Genomic DNA, 27761 nt, shown 5'->3' with positions numbered 1-27761 from the left:
TGACCAGCAAATGGTCATTTAGATGCTTAACTCAAATGTTGGTAAACATATTCCTTCACTCAAGCAGCAAGACAGCCAATTGGTGTTTGTTTTTTTTTTTTTTGTTCTAATGGTATCTTTGAGTACTAAATTATATGTTACCACACAGCCAAAGGGAAAAAAAAAAAACCAACCAGTGACTCTCTGTGAAGCACCATAAGACCTGTATTTCAAGCTGGATACCAACTCCCTTTCAGTAAGTTGTTTTCAACTCTTTAACCATACCAATCAAACAGTATTAAAAGTAAGTACACAAGCATCCATTCTATTTATTCAGTGATACATCAAGCTGAGTTACAGGTCTCTCTCCAGTACTAAAGGCTAGTCTAAACCAGTAACTTTTTAATGGATTTATTCTTTTTAGCTATATCCATTACAGGAGTTGTAAAATTTGTTCTGAACATGAGCTAAGTGTTTTAATTTAGTTTTCCCAGCATCAGCTTGACCTCCTACAAAGCTGGAACAGGCAAATTGGATTAAGGAAATTTCTGAATGCAATGCAATTTAAGTACCTAACTTCCATGGTCCTGCAGAAGGGAGCAAGAAGGCTTGTTTAGTAGCAGCAAACTCCAGCCGAGCAGCTAATGGGACAAGCTTCTAGCAACAGTTTACTAGGTCAGCTGAGGATTTTATTTTTTACTGTAGGATAGCATTTGTTGAACAGGCCTGATGCAAGAAGCTACAGAAAGACTTAAGACCTTGCTATAAGACAGCTATAGTAAGAACCTGCAAGAAAACAATTCTTAGCATGCTCTGAACTCCTATGGTTAATTAGAACACAAGATTGAGTTATGGAGGACAGAATCAACAGCCACACTGATGGTTGGTTGGTATGAAGAGTTGCTGTGTTTAATGTCATTAGGTAACATCACTTGAGATACTACAGTTTTATATAACAGCGTAACATCCATAAGTTTCTACATTTCCAGTTTGAGACAAATACTTAAATTCATAGTTTTTTTAGTTTGTTTTTTTTTTTTGCATTACAGAAAGTGCAAGAGAGGTTTCTATACAAGACTAATTGCAAGACTGTCTGAATTGGTACTCAGGAAGTATTCAAGTTGACTTTCTTAGGTCTCCAGCAACTGCTTAGGCATTTGATTTAACAATATTATTTCAATTTTATACTTAGTATTAACAGAAAAACCTCTGACACATCAGACATCACCACTGGCCAACAATGGAGCTGTTACAGTCAGGTATAACCAACTGCTTAAAGGATCTGTTAGTAAAGAGGCTCTTTAGAAAAGGCATGGTTTTCAAGAGATGGAGGACTACCTCACATTAATAGCACACAGGTGGTGCATCTGTTCACAAGGAATCTAGGCACGGAGTGAAGCCATGATTGTCTTTTTGCTTTTTTAGCATACTGGACACATGCCACGCTACACCATGTAACAACTCAAACTGAGCGACATCAGAGACGTTCACTGAGATATATGCAAGAAGCCTATCTGCTTGTTCCATTTGTCTGCCAAACCACCTTAACAGAAGAGTAATCCTAGTAGTTTTCCCTCCCTGAAAAGAGCCGTATTAGCACCAAGACAACAGTTAGGGTCCATGACTACCTCAGTGTCCGGCAACAATTGTTTCAGCTTATCTGACCCTACAGTATAGACCCCTAGTACTCAGGACTCCAGCAGTACTGTTACAGACCCCACAGTTAGTCCCTTTATTACACGTTTATGGCAGAATGATACTTTTACCTTTAGTTAAATAGACAAGTATTGGATGTTCTTTCCCCCACCATACAGTTTACACATTTGTGGCTCAGAGACCAAGTCATACCTCCAGTCACCAATCAGAACTGAGTGGTGTCCACTTACCTTTACAACTGGCTGCTGTTGTGACAACAGACAACTGACCGAGTTGTTTAAGGTGTGGAATCTTAGCTACTAGTTCTGTTCCCTTCTATCAATGCAACACTCCTTCCCCAGGTACATTCAGTTCCTATATTTTAGGACAGGAAGTGCTACAGAAAGAGGGATTGTGGTAACCATGTTTACAAGATGCATGACTTAGTGTTGCTAAGCTCTCCTGTGGAAGACTGCAAAGAACTAAAGTGAAGTTAATATCCCCAAATTTGAATTTGTGTCTCCAGCACCAGTCCAACTGTCCATTTTCTTTGCCCTGAATTATCGTCTTCACAGCATGTTCTTTGAGGGTTTGCGTTTCAATCCACCTGGACGTACTTTAGATTACAGACACCGTGGAATGGCAGCAAGAGTGGCAGACAGCAAAGTGAAACATGTAGAACAATCATGGTGAGAAGAGGTCCAGTTATTCCATTTGTCCTTTTCTGGTTATGCCTAGTATGATGAAAAGGACTTGGTGTTAGGTTCGCTATAAGATGTAGTTTTATTGCTTAAACTAGCTTACAGTCACTAAGAACAAAACTAAAGCAATAAATAGCAACATTTGTCTTCTGTTAGAAGCCAGACAGTATTTCAGGGGAAGACTTAGAGGTGTGACAGGGGAATAGATTTGCTAGTTTGACAGTTCATGTTCTGTAGTAAATGGTGTGAGAGTTTGGGTTACATTAGTTTCTAGTAACAAAAGCTCTCATAAAAGCCCCTATTCTGTTTTTACTCCAGTTCACCCAGAGTACATACCCACAATTATTTAGGGGATTAAACTTCAGAAAGCTGTATGGGGCATTGTGTGCTAACACTCTCCTAAAGAGCTACCTAGAGGAAATTAGTCAGCCCCTCTGAGTTTTGCACTACATATTTACTCATTAACTTTCCTCAAAGAAAGAAAATCTAGATCTCTTGTGGGCTTGACACTTAAGTCATTGGAAGAATCAAATCTTTATTTCTAAGAAAGTGAATCTGGCTAGGCTTAGCCAGAATGCAGCTATGTACATGTCTGAGTAGAGGTACCCCAGCAGAACTGTTTGCCATACTTCAGAGGAGCTTTAGATTAAGGTAGTGTAGTTTTTAGCCAGCTCTTTACCAAAGGTTTTCAGAATCAATTTTGAGAATAAAGTAGGCGTCTTATTAGTGAAATACTTACCTGATCTATGCAAATGGATTACCAAAAGAGTCACCAAAAGGACCAGAAGGTGGTTTCTGAGATTCCTTCTATGGAAAGAGAGATCATAGGCTCTTAGTGGATTTCCAGGTTTCACCAGGTTTACTCTGCATGGTTGTATCGGCTAGTTCTTGTCACAAACACCTTCTGGAAAGAATACTGCAGAGTCCCTACTAAATACACATCAACTGCACTGCTTTAACATAAGAAAAGGGCTCTAAAGCAGTGTCAGCAGTTATCCTAGTCTGAGGCAAGGTATCTTTCAGAAAAGCCGTGTGTGCTTACTACACGCTCATTTGGAGCTAAGCCAGCATAGTCATGATGAGATCTGTTTCAGCCAAATGCTAGATATCTGAAGTCAGCATTCTGGAATTGATCCAGAGTTTCTACCAAGGGCTTCAAGTGCTACATCCCAAATGGAGTGATGTGGTTAAGCTACTTCCTCCCCTGGGGGGTACTGAACATGGGAGCGTCCCATTTGTTCAGCAAGAGCTGCACAGTCCACACTGCTCAGTCTACTCCACAGAAAGGTAAGCACAATCAAAGTGGAAGGCTTCCCCAGCTACATTATTTTTTACAGTCTTTTGTAGAAGCTCCCAATACTGAGGAACTTCCTGCTAGGGCTTGCAGCTTCAGGAACTGGTTATGGACCCCGGTCAAATGGAATCACACTTAGTTAGCTGTCTTACAAGAAATGCTCTCTGTTAGTTTAAATACCAGCCTCAGACACGTAAGAAGTTTTGTTCCACAGCCTCTAAAGCCAGAACTAAGCCGATGCTCAAACACAGGCATCTCTCTTGTTAAGAGGAAAGAAAAGTTGGGTTTTTTGGGTTTGTATTTTTGCGGGGATGAGAGAGATTTTATTTTTTATTTTTTTTACTACTTACAGATGAGACAGTGAAAAGGTCTGTTTTAGCTTGACTTTCAAACAGGCCATCAGCTGGCAGCACACTTTGTCGGGGAGCAGGCTTTGGTGGTTCTAAGGAAAAGAAAGTAAAGCTGTTAAGTGATTATAGCAGTACTCAGGTCTCCCTGTATAGCAACCAAAAGCTAAAGCCCAAGCTCACCTAATTAGACACACAACAAACCCACACATGGAATTAATTTTGAGTGACTTCAAAATTTTATCTCCTGCCTGTCGCTCACTACACTTAAGCTAGATAGGACTTCTAACATTGTACAGGCCTCATTTACCTCATTCTAGTCAACTAGTTTAGGCACTAGATGTCAGTGTTTGGCCACTGACATCGATCAATTCTGTAACATTATTATGGGAGACAGTCCTTCAACCCTCTGTTTCAGTAACTATTAAGTCTAACTTAGTTCTACCAGAAGAGTAGTGGTCAGCCATCCCAATCCCTGAGCAGCTATCCAAGCAGAAGAAAAAAAAAAGAAAAGAGATTTTCCCAGTCATTTTGGCAGACAGCTTACTAACTTCTATGTCATCATGATCTGTACTATCTTGAGGAATGCCTACTTTACTACTAAAATAATTGCTGAAAGCTCCAGAAGCACCTGAAAGGCTTTGCTGCTCTCCTCTCCTTGCTGGTACTGCAGGTGGCTTTGTCAGCTGGAAGTCTTTGAACATTTCCTTGACATCCTTCATCTCTTTATCACCAAGTGGATCCAGGGCAATAAAAGCATCACTTTCTTTCTTGGATAGCTCCTTCTGAGGCGCAGCTCTAGGTGGTGGCTGAGGTGGGCTAGTTGTTGTTGACACAGAGGACAGTACAGATGGTGTCTGAGCTGGTAGTGTTGAAGATGGGAACACACTACTCTGGAAAGGATTTGCAGCACCGGATGGCTGTGCCCATGAACTAGATGAAACTTGTGCTGGCTGTGCCCAGAGACTAGAGGACTGAGTGGCTGCTGTACTAAAAGATGCAGGCTGGTTCCAGCTTGGCACTGCATGACTACCAAAGGCTTGAGTAAATCCTTGAGGCTGAGCAGGCACCATAGACCCAGGAAAGACTGGTGCAGGCTGAGTGAAGACAGGTGCCTGTGTACTCCATGGTGATGGGGTTACTGGCAAGCCACCTGGGGGAAGATTGTTATTACACAGCACTTCAGTGGTCTGAAGGAAGACCTTAAGCAAGAGTGTATCAATTCCACTTAGGGTACCAGCAAAACATTTTTCATGTACTGTTTGCAAACATCTGTTTATTTACACTCAAAAATCAAGTCATTTGGTGTGTGGGGGTAGGTGGATGGGATAAAAGGGGGTTATCATTTTTTGCATTGCTCCATTTCAATCCTGGAAGAACAGAATGGAGGTTAATATAAGAGGAGGAACATAGTCCTAGCACAGAAGTGACAGATTTATTTGCGATACAGTCATTTCTGTGTAAATGATTATTAAGACTGCAGCAGTGTTACCCTAGCCCTCCAAGTTGTGCTTGGTTCACTTGAACCTTGTGTACCCAAAGGAGCAATCTGCTGTCAAAGTTTAAGCAAGAAACTTTAAGCAAGAAACCCTGTTCTAGTTAAGGTAGCAGAGTTTAGGCCTCTATTCACAGAGCTTAATAGTTTAGGGCAAACAGCACATGAATTAAAGGGCATGAAGTAAAAGAAAATCAAACACCTGTTTTGATGTTAGCAGATATCTTAGACTAGAGCAAGACCTTCACTTTGTGAACTAACCTAGACAAACCAATGAAGGTGCTGTGGTAGGATTTGTTTTGAAGAGATCCAGTGCCCTAGTTGGCAGAGGTCGTGTCTGTGCCACTGAGGTCAAACTAAGGGACTCTGTAGTCGGCACAAAGAAGTCTGAGCTAAATAAGTCATTCGATGAAGTCTAGAGAGAAAAAAAACAAAAAAAGCTTTGTGAGATGGCATGGCAGAACACATGCTAGCATGATCAAGACTCCCTAACTCCAGAGCTATAAGCTTTTATTTCAGCTACAGCAGAGCAGGGAGCTTTGATGTATCCTTTAGAGACCAAGTATGAGAGTGTCAAACTTCGCCATTTTTTTCAGGCTTACAGAGATGCATGGCATTAAGTAGGTATCATATATAGCAGTCACAAGTCAACAGCAGAAGAATAAGACTTAAAGTCACTGAATTATTTGCTGTCATAACGACCTCCCCTCTGTCCCCCACCCCGCTAAACGTTCCTCCTCAGCCTGCAGCGACCCCTGGAGTTTTGGCAAGGTTAGCAAGAGTTTTGCATCGTTTGAGTGCAAGACAAATGCAGCTGACCCCAAGACATCCCGTGTCTAATCAGGCAAGTCATTGAGATTGACCTCAGTAGCACGTACGGAGAAACTACATAGATTTCTGCAAGCAAGTCCTAGTACTTCATTACTATCATAACAGCTTCTGGCATTCTATCAAGTGTCAATATATGATGTAGCAGCATACTTACCAGCCCTTTACAGAAGTATGGCAGCATTAAAGAAGAGAGCATATAATTTAGTCACCATAGCTACTATGAAGCATTCACAAATATTAGAATTTACCATGGCTGCAGAGAGGTTAGGGTGAGCATGACAGGTAGAGAAGTACATGTGTTGCAAGCTGTTTAGCCATTTACACAGTATGAAGAAAGAAAGCCTTCCTTTACTCAGCTTCCCTAAATAAGAGCATGCATAACACCACTAATTACTTGAACATTGTTCACCTTGACAGACCTCCTTCCTCTTCCTGGCTTCGTACTTTGTGGTGGTGGGCTAATTGTTATAGACTCATGTGACATTAGCTGGACATTGCTTTCAGAATCCAGCTTTACTCCGTTCTGCAGAGGTACTCCTGTGGAAGGACCCTCCACAAACTGGTTTGATGGGGCTTTAAGAACGCCATTCTGTTCTTTTTCTGGTACCCCATTTGGAGTTCCTGTTGCAGGTGACTTACTCTCAAGTGGCCACTGGCTTGTTAGTGCTTCTCGTTTGCCAGTTCTGTTAGAAATCTGGTCAAACTGTTTACCAAAGTAGTCGACATCATTGTTTGGAGCACCATTACCCACTGGTGTCAAGGTACTCAGACTTTCCTTCTTCTGATCAGCAGATTTTAGAGAATCAAATGATGTTGGTGCAGATTTGTCGGGCTGTGTGAAAGGGTCATCACTGAAAGGGTCTGGATTAGGTGTAGGAAAGAAGCTGAGATTGGTAGAGAGAGAACTCTCAGGCAAGAAGGGTGGCTGTGGCTTTGGTTGTGGAAGAGAAGTTGTGATGCCATTCGAGAAGAGATCCTCTTTTGTAAAAGCCTGTTTTGTCTCAATTTCAGAATTTAGATCCACTAACAGAATCTCTTTAGCTTCCTATTTGTTCAGAAAGAAAAATAAAGTTAGTTTTATGTAGGACTCGCTGCATAGTACATAAGCTCTAGAAAAACAGCTGCAAAAGGAGAGATCCTAGTATCCAATACATTATACAAATAAGTATTCAGCATCACAGTGAAGCTGCACCAGAGCTTCATCTTATAGGTAATTAAAGCACGCATTACAGCTGTGGTCAAATAACAGCTACTTAGTTTCAGAACTCAATGCTGAAAGCACCTGTTTTAAGATCCCTTAAGTTAAATATCAGGTGCTTGTTCTATAGCCTAGAGACTGCAGAGTCATGAAGCACTAATTACACCTAGGCTTTCACTGCAGTCAAGAACCCCTGTTTCAGTTCCAGTCCTTTGTTTTGACAAGTTGTGAAATCACACTGCCTTAGCGTGACTTCAAGCTGTAGTCTCAGCTTAGGAGCAAGACTGGAGAGCTATTTGCCAGTGGAAGATGTTAACATACCATCTCTCCAACAAGCAGGCAGTAGAAGGGTAACACTTGGTCACTAGCTAGATTGACAGCACCAGTTTTATCTTGGCTGATGGTGGCTTACAGTGCCAGAATAAACCAGTAGGATTTTTGGGATCATACTGAGCTATGGCACAGTTTATGCAGAGTTTTGTGGAGTTACGCCACATCTTGAGCTAGGGCTACTCATCTAGAATGGCCAGGAGTCCACTCTGAGGGACTTACTTAAGGATTCACTTCCCCATAAAACAAGCTTCAGCTTTAAAGGTCTTTAGCAGAGTTTCTGTAATAGTTCTCATAGCAGCAGAGGCATGTACTGCTAGCACGCATTTCTAAGACATCTGACTAGAGAGGGGGCCCATGCATACCTCATGAAATTCAACAAGGCCAAGTGTAAGATCTTGCACCTGGGTCAGGGCAATTCCAAACATGGATACAGGCTGACCAACAAGTGGATTGAAAGCAGCCATGTGGCTAAGCACCTGGGGGTGTTGGTGGATGGAAAACTGAATATCAGCCAGCAATATGCACTCACGGCCCAGAAAGCAGATCGCATCCTGGGCTGCATTCAGAGAAATGTGTCCAGCAGGTTGAATGAGGTGATTTTCTCCCTCTCCTGTCCTCATGTCAGATGGGAAAGAGTTAATTTTCTTTCTAGTAATTGCTGTCAAAGGAACGTCAATAATACCTATTGTTTTTAATTGTTGCTAAGTGATAGTTACACTATTGAAGGACTTTTTTCAGCTTTCCATAGATGAACAGACAGAATGATGCAATAGCCAATGAAATATTCCATACCATAGATGTTATGCTCAATATATAAGTGGGGGTTAGCCAGGGGGCAGGAATCCACCATCATTGCTTCAGACAGTGCCAATTCACCAGGCAGTGAGAGTGACCTGGTGTTATTATTTTTCCTTTTCTCTTATTGTTTCTATTAACCTGTATTTATCTCAGCCCACGAGGGGTTTTTTCCTCCCTTTCCTTCCTCCCCCCCCCCCCCCCCCCCCCCCCCCCCCCATTTTTAGTGGGGGAAGAGGGGGAAGGTGAGCAAGTGGCTGCAGGTTCTACTTGCTGGCTGGGGTTAAACAACAGCAACTCTTGAGACCCCACCTGGAGTACTGTGTTCAGCTCTGTGGCCTCCAGCGTAAGAAAGACACAGACCTGCTTGAGTAGTTCCAGAGGAGGGACACAAAGATGACTGGGGGCTGGAGCACCTCCCCTGTGAGGACAGGCTGAGATAGCTGGGGTTATTTAGCATAAAGAGAAGAGAAGGCTTCAGGGAAACCTGGTAGAAGCTTTCCAGTAACTACAGAGCCTACAGGAAAGATGGGGAGGGACTCTATCAGGGAATGTAGCGATAGGACAAGGGGTAATGTTTTTAAACTGAAAGAGGGTAGATTTAGATTAGATATTAGGAAGGAATTCTTTACTGTGAGGGTGGTGAGGGACTGGAACAAGTTGCCCAGGGAAATTGTGGATGCCCCATCCCTGGAAGTGTTCAAGACCAGGTTGGGCAGGGCTCTAAGCACTCTGGTCTAGTGGGAGGTGTCCCTGCCCATGTCAGGGATTTGGAACTAGATGTTTTCAAGGTTCCTTCCACCCCAAAACACTATGACTAACAATATAGGATTATCTCTGTCATGCAGTCTGCAGTGAAATCTGTTGGGTAAGAATGACATTAGCTACTGTAGTTAGTAAGAAGTTACTATTACATCCCTAAGACACTAGTACAACAGTAGCTAGACAGATGGCCCAGTGAAACCAGAAACCAGGACTAACAGAGTAAAAACAGATCTTATTGCTAGGACTAAGTTTGGTCTCAAAGCAAGAACCATAACAGATAGTCTAGACTGTACTTACTGTGGGACTGCTCATATCAGGAGGAGTTGACATATCCCCAAACAAGTCCATTTGGTCAGCTCCCTTGAAGACAGAAACATTGAAGGAATTGGTATCTGTTAGAATTCTTGTAAGAGCAAGAATCAAGTATTATGCAAATATATTGTAAACACACCTATAAATACTGCATTTTCCACACAATGGGGAGACAGTCAGTTATGAACTGCTTTATGACATCAGCATAAAGTTCCAAAATTTAACCTACCAGTTTCATTTTGTCAGCTTTATCAGCAGGTAGTGCTTTGCTACCATTTTGTAATAGATGTATAACAGTGTCAGCAATAATCAGAATATCAGAACTTGCCTTAAGCAAGGGACTTGCAGGCTTCAAAGAGCAAGTGGTGGAAGGACTTAAGTATGAGGGAGATCACTACTCAGTACTAGCTCTGTAGGCCCATTTTAATCCCATTTCGATGTAATTGGGATCTTACATTGCCTCCGTAATGCTGGCAGTGTAAACAAATTCAAAACTAGTTGTGTTGCAGCAGCATGCCTAATCAAGTGAGGCTCAGTTGGAGCGACTTACCTCAGTCTTACTTGCTTCTTCACTCTAAAAAAGAAAACAAGGCTTTTAGTACCTAGTCATCATGCAGAATATCCAAAGGCTCTCACTTTGGAGAGCGTACCAGATCTAGGAGGCAATCAAACTGCTGTTTCAACTACCAGCTGATAGCTTCAAGTGATCCTGGATTTAGACAGACCTCAGTATCAAGTCTTACATGAGCCCAAAAGCCAAGCCAAAGCTGAAGCAAGCTTTATTTCTATGCAGACTGATGCAGTTTCGGTAGTCTTACTCACTTTTTTCTTGTCGTCTTCTTCCTTCTTTTTCATATTATATATTAGTTGGAATAGGTCCTTAAGATCAACAACTAGAGGCTCAGCCTGAAAAAGAATGCAGATTTTAGGCCATATAGTACTTCACAGCTTGCTTCAGTAGAAGTCCAGGGAGCAGCAAGACAAAATTCCCTAAATGGTGAACAGTAAGGTTGAGACAACAGGAAAAGCAAGAGTTTAAAGGACTATCTAGTCTCCAACACAACAGAGCTTGTGCAGAATACAGGGGTAATGGGGCAAAACCAGCTTGGAACTGTTGTTAATACCATGGAGAAAGTGGCTGTATTTGTGCTAAGCCTGCTATGTTTTTGCTAAAAAGCTTGTAGTGCAGTATTTCCTAAGTGCATGGCAAGTCCTAATCAAGTTTCCCCAAAAGTGCAAAGTTTATCTAAGCTCTGTGGTAGTCTCATGAGAGGAAAAACATTTTGCATCCATCTGTTTTCTACCAACGCCGACACTGAACCTGGAGAAAGCTTCTGTAGCTAATACTACATTTATTTTAAACTGGATGCAAATAGTAAATCGGTGAGGCAGGCATAACATAAGATGATCATCACCTCAAATGTGCAGAACAGATACCACTTAAAGCTGGCATCTGTATCAGGATGAAAATTTCACATGAATTAGAAAGGCACAGGACTCCCTGCACACCCATTAATGAGAATGTTTGAGTGGGTGCTGACATGGTGGCAGGTTCAGCTGTACTGATTTGGAACCCTTACTTGAGGCACGTAGAGCTGTGTCAGTGTCTAGAGTAGGACCAAGTCCCTCTGTTCAGCCACTAGCTTTTTCTCAAGCAGATAATCTGTTGAACAGATCTCACTGTTTACGTCTGAGCATCATCCTCCTAACCAAGGGTTTTAAACATGCAACTGCAGGAAAAGCCATTTCAAGAGTTATCCATTTCGACACACAGTATAGCTGCAACAGTCTAGAGCTGCAGAAGACCTTACTTTTCAGCTAGACAAGTTTGTATTAAAAACAACTGTCAGCAAGTCAAGACTTGTCTACAACTTGGCTAAGTTCACAGGCTGGCAAGCAGCACCCTATGGTGAAAAGCTCCGAGAGAACAGGCTCAACTCCGGAGCACACACTGAAGGCTTTTGTACTTAACCTGTGATTCCACTGAAGCCAATACGACTCAGAACCCTGATAAACTAATAAACCAGGCTTAGGAGAGGGTGTTACAGCTGCTACTACAGTAGTAGTGTGCTCCAACAAGGAGCCCCTCAGTCCCGCCTCTAGCGCGTCTGAAACTGCCCACAGGTTCTCCATGAGGGCAGACAGGGATGTGTATGAAGAAGTTACTACCTTTGAAATGTTGGCTTGTCAAGTCATAGTGACTATTAAAAGACATTACAAGACAAGCTAATAAATTATAAGTATCTAACTTAAGTTCAGGGAATTTAGAAATCTGCATAATACTCTGCAATAGTTCCAAGTAGCTTGTTTCCAATGTTGCTTATGTACGTATTCTCTTCAGAGACAAACCCTGCGGATAGGATTTCTGCATGGGGAAACTTATCACAGAAGGATCAGAATTCGTCCCAGAAGTAACTCTAGGAGGACCAGACCTGCCATTCACTGGCTCCAGAAACACTATTGCAATTGAATAAGTCTGTTTTCACTGCTGCACAAGACAAAGCATCACCAGAACTAGATTAGCAGAGTTCTAACATCATTCCTGTTAATGCTGCGTGAAGCTCTGGCTATTCAACTCAAGAATATAAGACTACCAGCAAAACACTACATCCTTGTCACATGCTAAGTGTTTATACAACAGCATTACTCATAGCAAGTGGAAAAGGGTGCCTGATCCATACCTGTTGTGCTGTTTTTATGGCAAAAAATTGGTGCTGGCCTTCTCCCCCACAAATATAGCCAAAGGCACGGTTGTCTGTTACATCACGAGCAATAAAGGAGATTTTATTTACTGGATGCTCATGCTCTATGACCTAGAATTGGGAAAAAAAGAAACAACACCCTATTGGTTTAAATTGCTGGAGACATGATAGCAGCTCTTCTCTGTAGTTAGAATCATTGAGACTGTTAGAAGGCTTCAGTTCAAGACTCAGACTTACCAGCCTTTGACTAACCGCAATAGGATGTAGCTATCTTTCTGGCAGGAGGCTTCAGCATTACAACCCATTTCAGAAGCCAGTTTTTATATGTGGGAGGGGTGGAGGTGTGTGTGCAATGCCACTAATGAATCCAGTTCAGATTGGTCTAACTTCCAAGCACCTCACTTGCTTTAAGAATCACATTAAGCGATTAAGTCATATCTTACTTACCCCAGTTTTCTCATCTATTATCTTGATGCCAGAGAGGGAGATGTTCACCCAGATCTTCTGTTTGTGTTGACCCTGGGAACGGGCTGCCACGGCCATTCCCTGAAGAAGGTGAATGTCAAGAGTATTGATGAGACATCTGTTAGATTGAGCTTTAATTTGTTTCCTTACGTTCCTCTTAAGCCTATGGCTGTAACTGTACTAGTGCTCATCTAGTTATTCCTGTGCAACTGTACAGTTAGAGCAGCATTCTCTTGGAACATATGCCTGACTAGCTTTGAAGCAATACCTCAAAACTAGATTGTCTTTCCTCTGTAAATGTTTTGGAGCTTTAAAACTTTTTATCTTAGTTCACAAAACTGCTGCAATAGCAGCATCTTTACCAGTTTTCCTGGCCTGATTGAAGCTATATATGAGTGTCCTGCACTCCAGAAGAAATCATCTTTGCTGCTACAAGGTCTCAGTTATTCTTTGGCCTATCTCTTGGTGTCACTGTTACCACAGGATGCCACCTTGAACTTTGATTTCAGTGTTAAATTGCACAGAGTTCCCCCTTCCCCCTCCAAACCCCAATGTCACTATTGTGATCAAGTTCATACTATTATCATCCCTACTGGATGCCTACAAGAGACCCAAAGGAACATATTCCCAAGCTATTAGAGAAACACTGCCCTTTGAACTGCTTTAGAAGTAATAACAGCACCATCCTAGATGGATATTACTGTTATTACTATGTTACCATTAAGCAGTATTTGAAGTTGTGCCAAAGTGACTACTGATCTACTTTCTAAACGGCACCCAGTTGTTCCTTACATAGCAGCTCAAGCCCTTACCTTCAGCTTCATCATTGAATCCTGACTCATTTTGTCTCCTCTTGCCTCTGGGACATCATCAATGCCAATCAGTTTACCTTTGTATTTTACACCATCACCTTTGAATCTAGCCAAGAGAGATTCATCTGTCTTTTCTGGCCCTGGAAACAGAGAAAAGGTTGTGCTTTTTTGAGAGAGAAATGTTTATGTCATGGCTTTGAGATCTTTTAAAAAAAATATACCATATAAGTCCATACTAAAAAACTGTCCCGTGAGTATAGCTGACTAACAACCCTTAGTCTTTCCAGTACTGTGTGCACTGCAAGATAGTCACTCCTTTAAGGTCACACTGCTCTTGCAGAATTTGTCCTCCGTTCGGAGAGTGTTGCCCAGTGCTTAATATCTGGGAACTTCACAAAATTGTTTGCCACATAAAAGATTGAAATATTTATGGGCAACATACAAGTGCGCATAAGTACTAGGCAAAAACACCAAGCAGAAATAGTACTTTCCATGGCCATACAGGATGTTCAATAAGCCCTTCAGATGTTAGCCCTTAGTTCTGGTGCAGTCAGCTCTCTTCTTGGTGTGCAAGAATCTCCCAGTTCTGTGCTAGAACTTTCTATCAGCACCATAATTTCTACAACAAGTCCTGGTACCCCATCCCAGCAATCACTTGGGATTTTAGCTGTATTTGCTGTTTCTGCTGTTCTCACTACTTCTTAGGGCTGCTTGGTTTTCTTCTCTGCATGCTAAACATACTCTGAGCACATACCTAGGTATGTATTTGTGTAGAAGGTAATTATACTTTCACGACTTAATCCATGAAAAAAGAAGTTTATTATCTGATCTACAATAATTCTCATGAAATGGGTTCTCTAGCTTCTTTGGACTAGAATCTGTACCTGTGTCAAGCACATCACTTCCTCTCTGAGTTAGGGGAGGAAGCAAGTTCAGGTTCAGACTGCCAGCTACCAGGACGGTCCTGGGTCTGGTCATCTCTTCATCAGGCTTTAACTTCTCTGGACTTTTGGGGACTTGTCAGGCTTAGCAAATGAGTCACTTAACAAGTGGAACTGAGAGCTTTAGAACTTAAAGCTAGAAAAAAGCCTACCTCTAGTTAGATTTATTTTTTTTACTCACTCGTTCAGCCAGCTTGAAACATCAGAGTTATTTTAACTATGCTGTGAGTGACCTTAGTACTAAGAAAGTGCAAAAGATTAAGGGCACTAGCTAAGGGAAGTGTTCAAGAGTTAAGAATTTCTTACCTTTCTTTTTTTCCTTCTTGGAAGGTTGTGCTTTTGCTGGAGCCTGTTGCTCAGGCTGGGTGTTGACAGCAGTAGTTTCAGCTTCAGTAGACATGATGAGATGGTGGTCAGCTCTGCTTGCTGTAGGTTTTAAAAATTCAAATAACAGTAAGTAGGCAGATATGATATTTTACCCTGAAGAATAAATATTCTTATTAGACCTGTTAGTCCAGTTTCGTTCGTCTGAATGCTGAAGCCCTCTAAGGCCTGAAAGTTTTAGTGGTGATCATGTAGAAAGTCTGACTCACTGTCTGTTCATCTCAGACTACACAGAGTATCAAGTTATGTCCGCTAGGTGATGAACTCTCACCTTGGTAATACCTAATCAGTAGATCACACTGACCTACATCCACAGGCTGTACTTGCATCACCCCGTTTTAATCTGTCAACCTTTAGCTTTTTACCCTTTAAAGCTATTTATAGAACCTCCGATATTTTGCTATATTCTCCTTCAGCACTGCCAGCTGCATCTTTGTAGTAGGATAGGGGAGAATGCAAGAAATGTTTGCAAAGATGTCTTCCAAACACCCATGAAGATGACACCAGAACACCCAAAAGAGGCCACTAGATCTTATTCTTGTGTCTATAACTGGCAGAAGTCTGAGGTTATACCACCCAACAGGTAAAAGCAAATAAATTCCTTAGGCTGCAGACAGTCTGTTCCAGGAAAACACAACAAAACAAAGCCCAAAACCCCACGCTCTTAACAGTAATCAAGCAAGCTCACGTTTTTCAAAAAGAAACCCCTGCAAGTTAACAGCAACTATGAACTAGTATGACTTAACTTTATGCCTGAGACCTTTTTGCTTCTGAGATATAACATACATTAGAAAAATAGTCTGTAGTCACCATGTTTTGTTACTACACAACCAAAGCATTGATTCACTCTTACCAAACAGAGGGACTCATATTGTCTTTATGGAGTTCTGAAGGTCACCTATACCCAGCCAGAAAGGACTGGACATTCACTTCTGCTACAGAAACTATTCCATGAATCTTCTGTCTGGGGTATTGCAGCAGCTTCAGTTAGTGCCTTCAATTTTAGGGTGACAAATGAAGCCAAGAGATTGTTTAGATGATTAAGTAGCTGGGTTAACCTCTACTAGCAATTTCCCCTATATCCAGGCAAGCAGCCACAGACCAAGCCACCCGTTTTATCCAGCACACATTTGAGACATACTATGTACCCAGAAACAAGTGCTGAAGCATTACATAGCCTCTAGCATTAGAGGTTTGTAATTCTCAATAGCCTATTCCTCGTTTGCCTTAGTTACACCTAATGCTTTATCCACTACTTGGGAATTACTTTCAAGGTTCTGCTCTCACTCCTGCCTTCCCCCTCTTCCCTCAATTCATTACTAAATCAATAGCTACAGACTGATTCATCCAGCTTGTCACTTATAGAGTAATGGATGTCAATGCTTAACTGCTTCCTAACCTAGAAAGAACACAAGATCCTAGGACTTTAAGAGAGAATTTAATCTCCATTTCCATTTAGCCAGGAGGGATGCCTTCAGGGACCTAGCTGTTAATATATGCAAAGTTAGATCTAGCCGCTTACTAGGTGGTTTGTGAATTGCATTTAGCATTGCTCAAGTAAATCAGAGATAAAAATGCTCATATGGGAAAGATCTCTGGCAGCTATACCCATTCTGCTCTGTAAGCAAACTATGTGGCCACAGCTAGGGAACACCTGATGCAAGGGAACAAAGGTGTCGCTGTGAAAACTTCAAGTGATTCTGAGTAGAAACAGATGTTAGAGGAAGAGTTGATATAGCAGGCCATGGTTATTTAGGAAGTGTTATCACCTGAAGACTGGCTTGTGTGCCCATTCAGACAAAGAGGCAAAAAGAAAAGCTATTACAGTCAACAGGGACTTTGCAGGCTACTTGCACCAGTACTAAAAAGGAGCATGCCAATTAAAAAAAATAAAAATAATATCACACACATTAAACAGGTAAAACAAAGACAGCTGAATTCTCCTCTAAAACTAAACTAGCTTGCCTGCTGGTATACTTTTGGATGGAGATAGTCTTTAGACTTCAGCATGATGAGCCTCTCCCTAGATTTATCAAGGCCTTAAGAAACAGAGAGGAAGGAAAGACAGAGTTAAGGCTGAATCATTAGTTAACCACCCACCCACATCTGGAAGGTTACTATTTAGAGAACAGAAGGAAAAGGCCTGGAGAAAACAGAGCTAAGATTTGCTCTCTAGGAGCTGAGTCATAGCTTTAGGACATTCTGCCCAGCTCCATGCTGGAAGAAGAAATAACATCCCCAAGGCACTAAGTCCTGCCTGTCTGTGATTCTGCTTCCCCAATTTAATTGGTAAAGCTACACCCAGCTCTGCTGTTATACAACCACAGTAAGTGTCTCATTCTGAAACAAAGAGGCAATAACAAGCAAATAACCTAGGGAGGAGTAAATATGCACAAGCAAGACCTTATTTTGGCAACTGTAAAGTGGTAGCAATCCAGATGAGCAGTTGCCATCTTTAAACTCTAGTCATGCATCCATTATTGCCATCTGCCTCCATCCTGTGGAAGCCAGACCACTTATTTGCATACAGCCAGACAGCACAAAACCCCAAGGTGGAGGAAGATGGGCAGGGATACACACAAGTCTGGCTGAACCCTTGCAAATAGTCCCTGGGTTACTGTGGAGAAGCACATTCTCAGCATTAGCAATGCAAGTAAATGTTAGTGAGGGCTTTCTGGCAAGTTTACTCTCCTATCTGAGGACTGTCACAGCTCATCTCATCTGGTGGGAGTTCACAATACATGGCAGTTTTTTTATCAGACCTTTGGAGAACTCAACGTCTTGGAGAATCATACCTCAGGAGCAAGAGAAAAAAAATTAAGAATGCAAAGATAGACAAGGGCTGCCTTAATACATATTCATACTTTAAATAATTACTTGTTGACATCTTAGTTAAGCCACAAGACTAGCATAAGGTTGCCTCAGGCTTTACCTTAAAATTTCACTGGGGTGAGGAGCAACATTATGTAGCTTGAACTAGCAGTAATCCAGCCTGCTTGCGGTACGAGAGTCTCAGCCACAACTAAATTTGGATGATATGCTTTGTCACACTTAAATTCAGCTTACCTTAATGGCAAGTGCTGGTGTGCTCTACATGCAAGTAACTAGAATTAAATTAAAATCTTCTCTTTGTAGGTCTTGCTCAGAGGCTTCCTGTCACAGTACTCAGTCCCTTAGCATTTGCTTACCCAGCCTGCAGGAGTAAGGCAACAAGAGACTAGAATTGAATTACACTTGAATTCCAAGTTCATCTGAAACGAGCCAGCCAGCAGTGTGGCAAGGTTGGAGATGCATGTGCTTTTATGCAAGGACAGTCATGCCGTCAGTTATACTGGCATAGTGAAGAACAAGATCATTCCCACAGCAACTATGTCAGCAGACCGTTAAGTGATGACTTTTGGATCTTCTCCACGTAGATAAGTCAATTGCTGTTGCCACAACCTAATTACTAGCTATGCAATTGAATGTCTCATTTTAACTCCTATGCTAAAAGCACTATTTCAAAAGTCTTAGACTGCAGATTTATGGATGTTGCTACCCTGTGAGAAGCACCCCAACTCTTGCCTGTGTCAGTAGATAAAGGCCATATTTTGCTCACCCTCTTTTCAATTTACTCCAGAAAGGGCTAGTTAAGAGACCACTAATAGTGTCTTCCTTCTTTCGCATAGAGACTATCCTGTGAAGAGCGAGTGCTGATCACTCCTTAGGGAAAGGCCATTTCAGGCCCTCAACACACAGGCCTTGAAGTACGAGCAGTTACCTACTGTCTCAAGTCAGGCAACTCTCCTTTCAAGCATTGTACCTCATTTCCACACATCTGCCCTGGGAAAGTCGGTCTTAAGACTTTGGGCATACCATGCTTTTGGTGTCTTCTCTGTACTGCCTACAAGGAGAGCTGTTGTTAGTGACAAGTCATCCTTGAAATACCTGTTTCTCAGCAAGACTTGAAGCACATGCCAAACAGTTTTGTTGAGCAACACTGTTTCCCTTAAGAGATGCTTTCACAATTATCCCATATTTCAGCAACGGGTGGCAACATGGTAGCTACCCTTAATGGTTATGTTTTTGTCCTGTGCACAGGGGATTGAGAATCTTCGTTATGGCTGTGGCCTGTCATGGGATTTAAATACCAGACACTAATCCCCACCCAACAGGCAGGCTTCTTCCCCTCAGCAGACAAAGAGAATTGTCTTTGTTGATGAAAACTTGTCTGAGAAGAGTTTAGGGACATTGAAAGAGTCAAAGGCGAGGCAGATAAACTAAACATCTGCTTAGCAGTCTAATACTCTGTCCTTTTCACAGCCTGTGCACCTTCTTTGTCCCTTGATACTGCAAGTGCGTGATTCAGCTTAGAGTTATTGCTTGTAAATATTAACCTCAAATTATAATCTGAGAGGCCAGGAGAGGACAAGAGAAGCTTTTACTGCCAAGTGCAATATAGCCTGTTAGGATGAAGTAGTAACCGGAAGCACAGCAGTAGTTCAAGTGCTGACCATGCTTCCAAGGCAGGTTGTTCCCTCACATGTGCCTTCTTAAAGAGTTTGCCAAGTTCTTCCGATTAGAAAGTTGGATCAGGACCTGCACAGTGTATCCTTAGAAATATCTCTAGCCGTCAAGTTCCTGACAGAGGGCTGTGTTCAGAAGGCTGGTAACAGGCTGTCCACCTGAGTGAACTGAAGACTTCAGTTTTGCAGTCTGAGGAAATAGACAAAAGGCTAACAGCAATACATACAATGACTAGCAAGCGTCAGAGCTGTAAAGCCATGTACATTTACTAATAATGAACTATCTTGACTAGCGGCATTCCACCCACATTAGAAGTATAATAGTGCACTTGTGTGCGCCCTTGTATAACTGACTGACATTTGCATCTTAACAAATCCTCGTATGCATAACTGACTATCACATTTTCTGCCTAGTTCCTACTGCAATCGTAGTGCCCTAAGTAGCCTTGAGAAGCACTAGGTGTGCATTAATAAATCAGAAACACATGAATGTGCTGTTCAGACCTTTGCCTTTTAAACAGGGTCATTCATGCTGAGGAGTCAAATAAAATATCATCTTAAGTATTTTGTTTCGTTACTAGAACACCCATTGCTCTAGCATCTGACAGTGTCTAAGAGTTCAAGTTGAATAAACCTTCTGTAACATGACACAAGATTACTATGATTTAGATGGAAAATTCCAGTTGCTTGTTCTGATCCAAGCACTACCATTAGTTTGTTTCCTCTATTAAAACAGTTGAATTAGTCTGTTAGGAAGTAACACAGCCAGTAACTAATGTACCTGAAAGATAGTAGCTTTACCTACACATAGGTTAAACCTCCTATGTATTTTTCACACGTAAATAACAAGTACCTGCTTGAAGACAAGTGGTGGAAGAGAGTTCATAGGCAGATTGGGAACTGTTCCCCTCTGGTTTATGCCATGTGTAGAATGCAAGAGCAGCATTATTTGCTAGAAAGATGACTGAACACAAGCTCCTATACTGCTAAGTCCAACCCAAGCCCTTGTGTTTAGTCTTGTAAGAGAGACAACTGAAAAGGACATTGAACTGCCTTGCCTGACAAGTGAAGCTATCTGTCATTCCCTCAATCAGTAAAGTCTAGATTAGCAGCCTGGTCTAATGGGAGGTGTCCCTGCCCATGGCAGAGGGGTTGGAACTAGATGATCTTTAAGGTCCCTTCCAGCCCAAACCATTGTGTGATTCTGTGTGTGATGCCCCCACCACTCAGTTTCTTTTGTGATTCCTTGATAGCAGAGAAACCAAGACCAGTGTTTTCAACCTTAGTTCAAAAAACCTGTTTAACTGTCTTGTTTAGGCTGTAGGTAGTTGGAAACATGATTTATGGTTAAGAAGTCATTTGATTAGTATCATGGCCTCAGTTAAGCCATGGCCTGTTAGTCAGAATATTTCCAGACTAACAGGATTTTACTTTAGGGAACTTCTTTCATGCAACTTGCTTTACACACTGTTTGATGTTCTGACCTCTCACCTAAGAAATGGTTCAATAGTTTGTGAGGTATTAAGGCAGACTTATGCCAAGGGCTTCCTCTGACAAGAGGAATACCCTTTAGGAATAAACTACAACCATACTTACATATTGCAGGATATGGCACATAGTCCAGGCATTTTGATCATTACAACCAGTAATGAGAAACAGGGAAGGGTGACATTCATCTACTTAGTGGGACAAAAGTGTGGTAATGGACACATCAGGGAATACCTCCTTCATGCTGCTACCTTCCCCTAGTTATCAATGGCAAAGCAGATGAAGATCTTAGTACACCCATTAGTTATGTCAGATACAGATGTTGGCAGGTACCGTTGCTGGTGCTGGATCATGCCTGTGAAGCTACACAGAAGTCTTACCATTTCAGTCAGTTTGCCAACTGCTATTTCGTCAGTTGAACAGAACAGTCTGTTCTCATATCAGTGCAGTCTCCTCTGAGCTGTTTGGTTTTTAGCAAGAATGTAGAAATTCAAACTAAGTTCCCGAAAGTGTTTTCTGCACACCTGAATCACAGCCAAGTGAACATCACTAAGTTAACAGCTGGAACTGAACAGGTCACTCCGTTCACATGGTGCAATTGGAACAGTACCTTTTTCCTATTGTACTATGCTTTTGAACACATAAATTCTGATGAGATAATTAGTTACTTTTCAACCCAGCTACCACACTAGCTCTATTTTGAATTTTTCTTCCACTTGCCATGGAAATAAATACAGCTGTTGCAGGAATATTAGAACAGAGGGCTCAGGAAAAGTCACGACCAGTTTACACAAGCTGTACCTGACTAAGAAGTATTGCCCTCTGTTTACTTTAAGGGAAGAAAGTGAAATGCTTTTCATGAGCTAGTGCTATCTGGTTCCCTGAAGACGACATCTCAAGCTGAAGGGAACCAGCATTGTCATAGTGTGTTTGATAGTTATTCTTCAGACAGGAACTTCAGTATCCAATGGTAAAGTCCAGACACCTAGCTGGTCCATCTCAAATTATGATTTGTTCCAGGAATAACACAGCATTTTGCAACAAGTCTTGGTAGCAACCTTTCCAACATCTGTTCAGCATCTAGCATTCCAACCTATTAGTTCACTTCTTAGATTAAGAAATGCCTTCACTCCTAGTACTAGTAATACCGGCATCTGAATTCCAGATTCTTCTTTTAGAAAGAGATTGACAGATATCCCCGTCTGCTCTTTCCTGATAGCTATTCAGATGGTAGTACAGGCTTATTATTAGTTTACATACTTCGATTATCTAAAAGAACTTTCTTCTTATCAGTCTTTCAGAAACACAGCATCCTTTGCAGCATACTAAGAGGCCACCCCTCTGTATCACTCTACCCACCTTCCAGTGCTGCAGCCTCATAAGTTAGTGGCCCCTGAGCAGAGTTCAGTTGTCTGTTCCAGCAATTGCTCAGGAAAGTGTCAACTGCCTTCTCACAGGATGAGGAATCCCAAGCAGTGTGCCTACAGTGATCTTCTGTCAATACTACTTATTGACACTCACTGCATATACCAAGCAATATGGAAGCAAAGCAGTTGTTAATCAAGGCAGCTAGTGTTTACTCAGATGCAAACTATTCTGAACTAGACAACAGCTCAAACACTTCGTTTCCAACTGTAGTCCTAACACCCTCCTGCCTAGAAGGACTGTTTCTGATCCTCTTGGTAGTTAGCGTAGTGAAGGACTCTTTCCAATAATCATGCTTTTCACCCCCTTGCTCAGAGCAGCAGCTTGACACATATTGAAGCTGTTATCATAGGTTATTTCAGCTGCATGCTGTTAACTGTCCAGTGCTGGCAGAGTTATCCCGCTTTACAGTTTGGGTGTGTGCAAGCTGTACTGAGAGATATTGCATATGTTCTGTATAGCCTGTGCTGAACTGTAAGTGCTCTGTACCTGTTCACAAATGTATCTCTATGAGCAACAGGATTTTGCTGTATTATTCTTGTGTTCACCCAACCTAAAATGATGTAGTCATGGCCACAGTGTCAAGTACTGTAGTTTGCTTACCCAGTCTGATGATCCCATGAGCAGCCAAAACCCTATCCTTACACAATAATTTCAGCAGTATTTGAAAAACCCTCTACCTAGCCCCCAGCTACTGTGCCACTCCTTGACATAAACTGTTGTAGCAGCCATTGTCGCAAGAGTCACTCCATACAGTCTCTTGTAACAGATACAAGTTACATTCATGATGTGTTATTAGAAGACAGATGAAAATTCTGTTTGCACCTTATGAGGGCAGGCTCTTCTATAGCCATTTCAGTCCTCAGGTATTGTGAAGCATACTGCTTAATGCAAGGATTACTCTTCCCTTCAAGATTAGTCATTACCAAGGGCCCCAGCTCTTCCTCGTATATACAACAAGAAAGGCAATGAATAACTAAGACAGACACACATCTAAAGAGGTGGTACAGAGAGATCTATACCAGAGTAAAAGAGGATTAACCAGGAATTTCAGAGCTATGCTACAGCTCCTTCATTAGCTATCCTACTAAACAACTAGTAAAGTTTCACAAATGACTCTGCAGGAAGTTTCCCTATTGGTAATTGTAGTTACACATGTTTGTGATGTACATTAGAGCAAGTTTACATTATTGCTCCTAAATCCAGAGTCTAAAGTAATCCTGATGAGGCTGTCTAAGATTCTATCTGTATGACGGTCTTGATATCATGTTATGCAGATGCCCCCAACCATCAGAGGCATGCAAGGACAAGTGTCAGCCTTCAGTCCTGCTCTAGAGTTTAAGCCCCATCAGCCAGGTTAACAGCTGTTTGCAAATAGATCTGCTATTCAAGCTACTACAAAACTCGTTCTTACTCATATAGTACCCCCCAGTTCTTACTCATATAGTACCCCCCAGTTCTCACTCATATAGTACCCCCCTTAAAGCAGAAGTCACCCTGTTCTGAGAGAGCACAAGTGATGTTTGTAAGGTAGACACAGACATTGCAATATGAACACTGCATCCCTAGTGTTCGCAACTTGTCTCATCCCTTCCTAGGAAGAAAACAACATCCATAGGCGTTTTAGCCATAGGGCAAGGGTATGAGAGTTCTATAGGAGGAGACTTGCTGTTGTGTAATGTATGAGCATTAAGAGTTGAGTACACTTTGCTGGAGGAGACATTTCCTAGTTGAAATTGTCAGGAAGCCTCCTGACTGCCAAGGTAAAGGTCTATTATCCTGTCTCTCAGACCTACTTGTTCTGTTCAAGAGATAATCCTCATCAAGTATTTCACCTCTCATCTTATTGCTTAAGGATGCAACATGAACTAACAAAGCAGCAGGAAATTCGGCTCCAAGGCCAATAGCCTGTCCTTAACTGGACCTGTAACATCCAAGCTTTGAGATTTAAGGTGACATGCACCAGGTATGAAGCTTTATTAGAAGTTTATAAGAAAAAGAAATCCCACAGGTAGCTGTGAGTAAAGGTCTGCAGGACATTTCATCCAAGACACTTCATCCTCAAGCACTCCGTAGCATATGCAAGGCACATCCTTTCAGGTGGGGGGTGGAACTGAAATGGTCTATGCCCCCTACCACCAGGACTGACAAGAGTTAGATGGGAAAAGATGCTTTGTTCAGCACTCAGCTGCCCAGCTTGTATAAACAAGCTAATCCTGTTGGAACTGGTACCTCTTGTCTATTGACTAGGCCTGCCACTATGCTTCAGCCAGCTTCTTTATAACCCGGAGACCCTTGAACCCAGATACAGCCTCAAAACCAGTTTTCTAAAGTCAGTTTGTTTTGTCACTTATGGTACATAGACACCTTATTCTATTTGATCCTTCTAATACAACCCAAAGTTGTATTTCTGTGGAGCCCGTGCTAAGGTAGAGGAGTAGTGGCTCCTGCCTGTGTTTCAGAGCAGAAGCTTATTAAGACCTCTTAGCATTCCTCCTCCCCTACCCACAAGGCAGAGTCTTGATTCTACTAATAATCCTTTATTTTACAGACAAGATCTAGATTTTTCTCTAAAATCCTTGCAGACTACAAGTTACCTCCATGCTATCTCTTAATTTCTTTTGACAGAATCTAGCCAGCAAGCAGGATTTGCACCATCAGTACTGTTTCCAGAGCAAGCTGGCTTTCTCTGGATATGGAATTTATTGCTTCATTGTCCAAGCAAATTCATGCTTCTGTAGTGCTCACATATTGCTAGTCTTGCTGAATAAAGTCCACAAACATTCCCAAGAACTGGGTTAACCCAGCAGGTCACAAATGTCCTAGAAGTATAAAGTTCACCAGGAGAGAAGAACATCAATAGGAGAGAAAAATCTTAGTTTCTGCAGCAATATTCAGTGACTACAGTATATTATGCTCTTTTGTTTACTTCATACCTCAAGCTATGTTTTTTATCCTAAACATCCTGTCCAGACATCAGCCCTTGATTCCCCCTTCCTTGTCACTAGGTACATTGATTTGCTTTCCCACAGAGGCAAAAAACTAAGAACTTCTTTTGCCACCCTTTGTGTATATTATATTCACCTGTTTAGAGTGCTTCTTTCCATAGCTGCTTGTGAAGTAAAGGCAAGAAGTATATCCACAGCAGCTAGTGGTCTGCAGTGTCCAATAATAGGGTTATGCAGGCACTTTGACAAGCAAGACTCTTCTCAATGAGAAGGTGGGTTGTGTACTGCAGAGGTAGAGAGATACTTAGAAGCACAGCGGAAGGCACATGTTAGAACGAACAACCATCTCTACCTTCACAAAAGGAAACATGCAGAGTCTTTGGCATTTGGCCCATCCTTCCAACCTCTGGTGCTCAGCTAATACCTTTGTTTGAAGTAAGAGCACAAGAGATGAGAAGTATCATAAGTCACAGGACTATTAGAGTAGCACTCACTGTTCTCCTCTCTGCTGCGACAAACACACAAGACCCTCTTAGATTGCCCTTAAAAGAACCATCTCTTCCTTTATTTAAGACTTGGAGTACCTTTAAGACATGGAGTACCTGGTATTCACTCCATTTTACCCTGAACCCCTGTTCTGATGGTTCACCTGACATTCATTTAGCATTAACAGCCTCCTTATGTCTACAACTCCGTTCTCCTCCTCCAAAAGCAAACTCTGGTGAGTTACTATTAATAGAAATTTCTGCTTTAGACTTGACGATGTCCTCAGACCATTCAGAGGTTTTTGGAAACCTGATTATATATACCTCAAGAACCATTACGCTGGATGCAACTGCAGTGATTCTTTGAACAGACATGATGGATAACTCCCTCAGACAATCCCCCTTCTCAACAGAAAAGATTTTCTTTGGATTCTGATTCACCTCTCCAATTAGCCACCTGCTGCCTCACCCATCTCCTGGAAGGTCTGACTGGAAGCTGATCTGAAAGCCTGCTAGCATTGTAACTGCCTAACAGGTCACTATCAGACAAAAGGACAATATTTTCAATTTACCAGTGCCTTATAACTCTTCATCACCAGATAGAATATGTAGCTTCATAACTACTTTTCTCCAATTGAATCCAAACCTCTATTTTGCCTGCTACACAGGTGTTCTCATCCCTAAGCATAGTTATGCCTATTCCTTAGCATACAGCGGGCAAATCTAAGCTTACACGCTCTCAGATTTGCTTCATTTTGTGAAGCTTTGCTTATAGAAGTTACAGAAGACTTATGAGGAAAAAAACCTGTAGCATTTTAAGGCAAGCTACCTTCACTAAGAGGAGATTAAAGCAGTTTCTCTCCCCCACCCCACAAAAAAAAATATATTCAAGTTAATCCTACCTTACCACTGGCTTTGCATGCTTTCCTAGTAAGTGCTAAAGTAACTAACCTCAGTGTATCTGAGTGATAGGAGATCTGATATAGAAAAGGCCAGCTGTATTGACAACACCTGCATTTATCTTACTGCTAAGAGCTCAGGCCCTACTCCAACATAAGTGTCATCATGTGATGATCATTAGACTTTAAGTCTCACCATCTGAGAAGTCAGTTTCTCTGACAAGGTGGAAGACTCATTCCAGAAAATCCTGGACATCTTTAACTACCCATTTACCACAGACACATTAGCATCCTGAGATTCACCAGCAGACAGAGGGGTACCCAGCAAGGATGCTCTGTCCAAGAAGACAAAACAAAAGCCCATCCCTGCTTCACAGCATCCCAACCCTTTCCTCCTCACTGCTACTACAGAGATTCTTTCATATCAGTTATTTATGTGAAATTTAGTGTTTATATACTTCTTTTTTTCTTTAATTTCCCCCTCTCCACACACAAAAATGAAAACGCACTTTTATTTTGCTCTGTGCTCAAGCTCCCCGCGGCCCTGCCGGAGCGGGACGCCGGCGGCTTCCATCCCGTCTCAGCCGGGACACGCTCCCCGCAGCCCTGCTCCCCTTCTGCGGGGCCGGGGCCGCCCCAGCCGCTGCCGGGCTCCCGGCCAGCGCCGCCGCCGCCACCTCGCCGGCTTCGTGCGGTGGAACGCGGCCCCGCCGCCGCTGCCTGCCCGCGGCTGCGGGGGGATGCGAGCGGCCGAGTCCGGCGGAGCCACGGCCCGGCGGAACCTGCAGCAGCCCCGCTTTGTTAGCCCCCACCGCAGGCACACGCTGCCAGCTCCCCGGGGAAGAGCACCCCCCCCTCCCGGTGACAAGTCCGTTCTACCAACCTCCGCTCCCCCCCCCCACCCCAGCCCCCGCTTCCCCCGGAGGCTTTGCAGGAGCCGAGCCCCGCTCGCAAAGCTACTTACGGGCTAGATCCGTGCCGCTCCGTGCATGGTCCGACGGCTGCTGCTGGTAGCCTGGCTG

General features: G+C 42.4%; 1 protein-coding gene across 2 annotated transcripts; it reads right to left on the bottom strand.

Annotated features, from left to right (window-relative positions):
- Window positions 1–167: 167 nt before the first annotated feature.
- DAB2 (DAB adaptor protein 2) lies at window positions 168–27761 on the bottom strand. Of its 2 annotated transcripts, none has more exons than XM_063321523.1 (14): window positions 18056–18177; window positions 14912–15031; window positions 13665–13804; window positions 12835–12933; window positions 12367–12498; window positions 10508–10591; window positions 10236–10259; window positions 9671–9733; window positions 6692–7327; window positions 5713–5866; window positions 4588–5109; window positions 3960–4051; window positions 3055–3122; window positions 168–2348 (listed from the first exon to the last, which is right to left on the bottom strand). In XM_063321523.1, the coding sequence occupies exons 2-13, from the start codon at window positions 15003–15005 to the stop codon at window positions 3060–3062; spliced, it is 2103 nt and encodes a 700-aa protein (XP_063177593.1). In that variant the 5' UTR covers window positions 15006–15031; window positions 18056–18177; the 3' UTR covers window positions 168–2348; window positions 3055–3059. The 2 variants fall into 2 exon arrangements, with proteins under 2 accessions (XP_063177593.1, XP_063177595.1); XM_063321525.1 differs by lacking the exon at window positions 18056–18177 and adding an exon at window positions 27704–27761 and having other exon boundaries at window positions 169–2348.

This window comes from Chroicocephalus ridibundus, chromosome Z (genome assembly GCF_963924245.1).
Source record: "Chroicocephalus ridibundus chromosome Z, bChrRid1.1, whole genome shotgun sequence".
NCBI classification, from domain to species: Eukaryota; Metazoa; Chordata; class Aves; order Charadriiformes; family Laridae; genus Chroicocephalus; species Chroicocephalus ridibundus.
The sequence above is the reverse complement of the archived record's forward strand: the minus strand, read 5'-3'. Positions and strand labels throughout refer to the sequence as shown.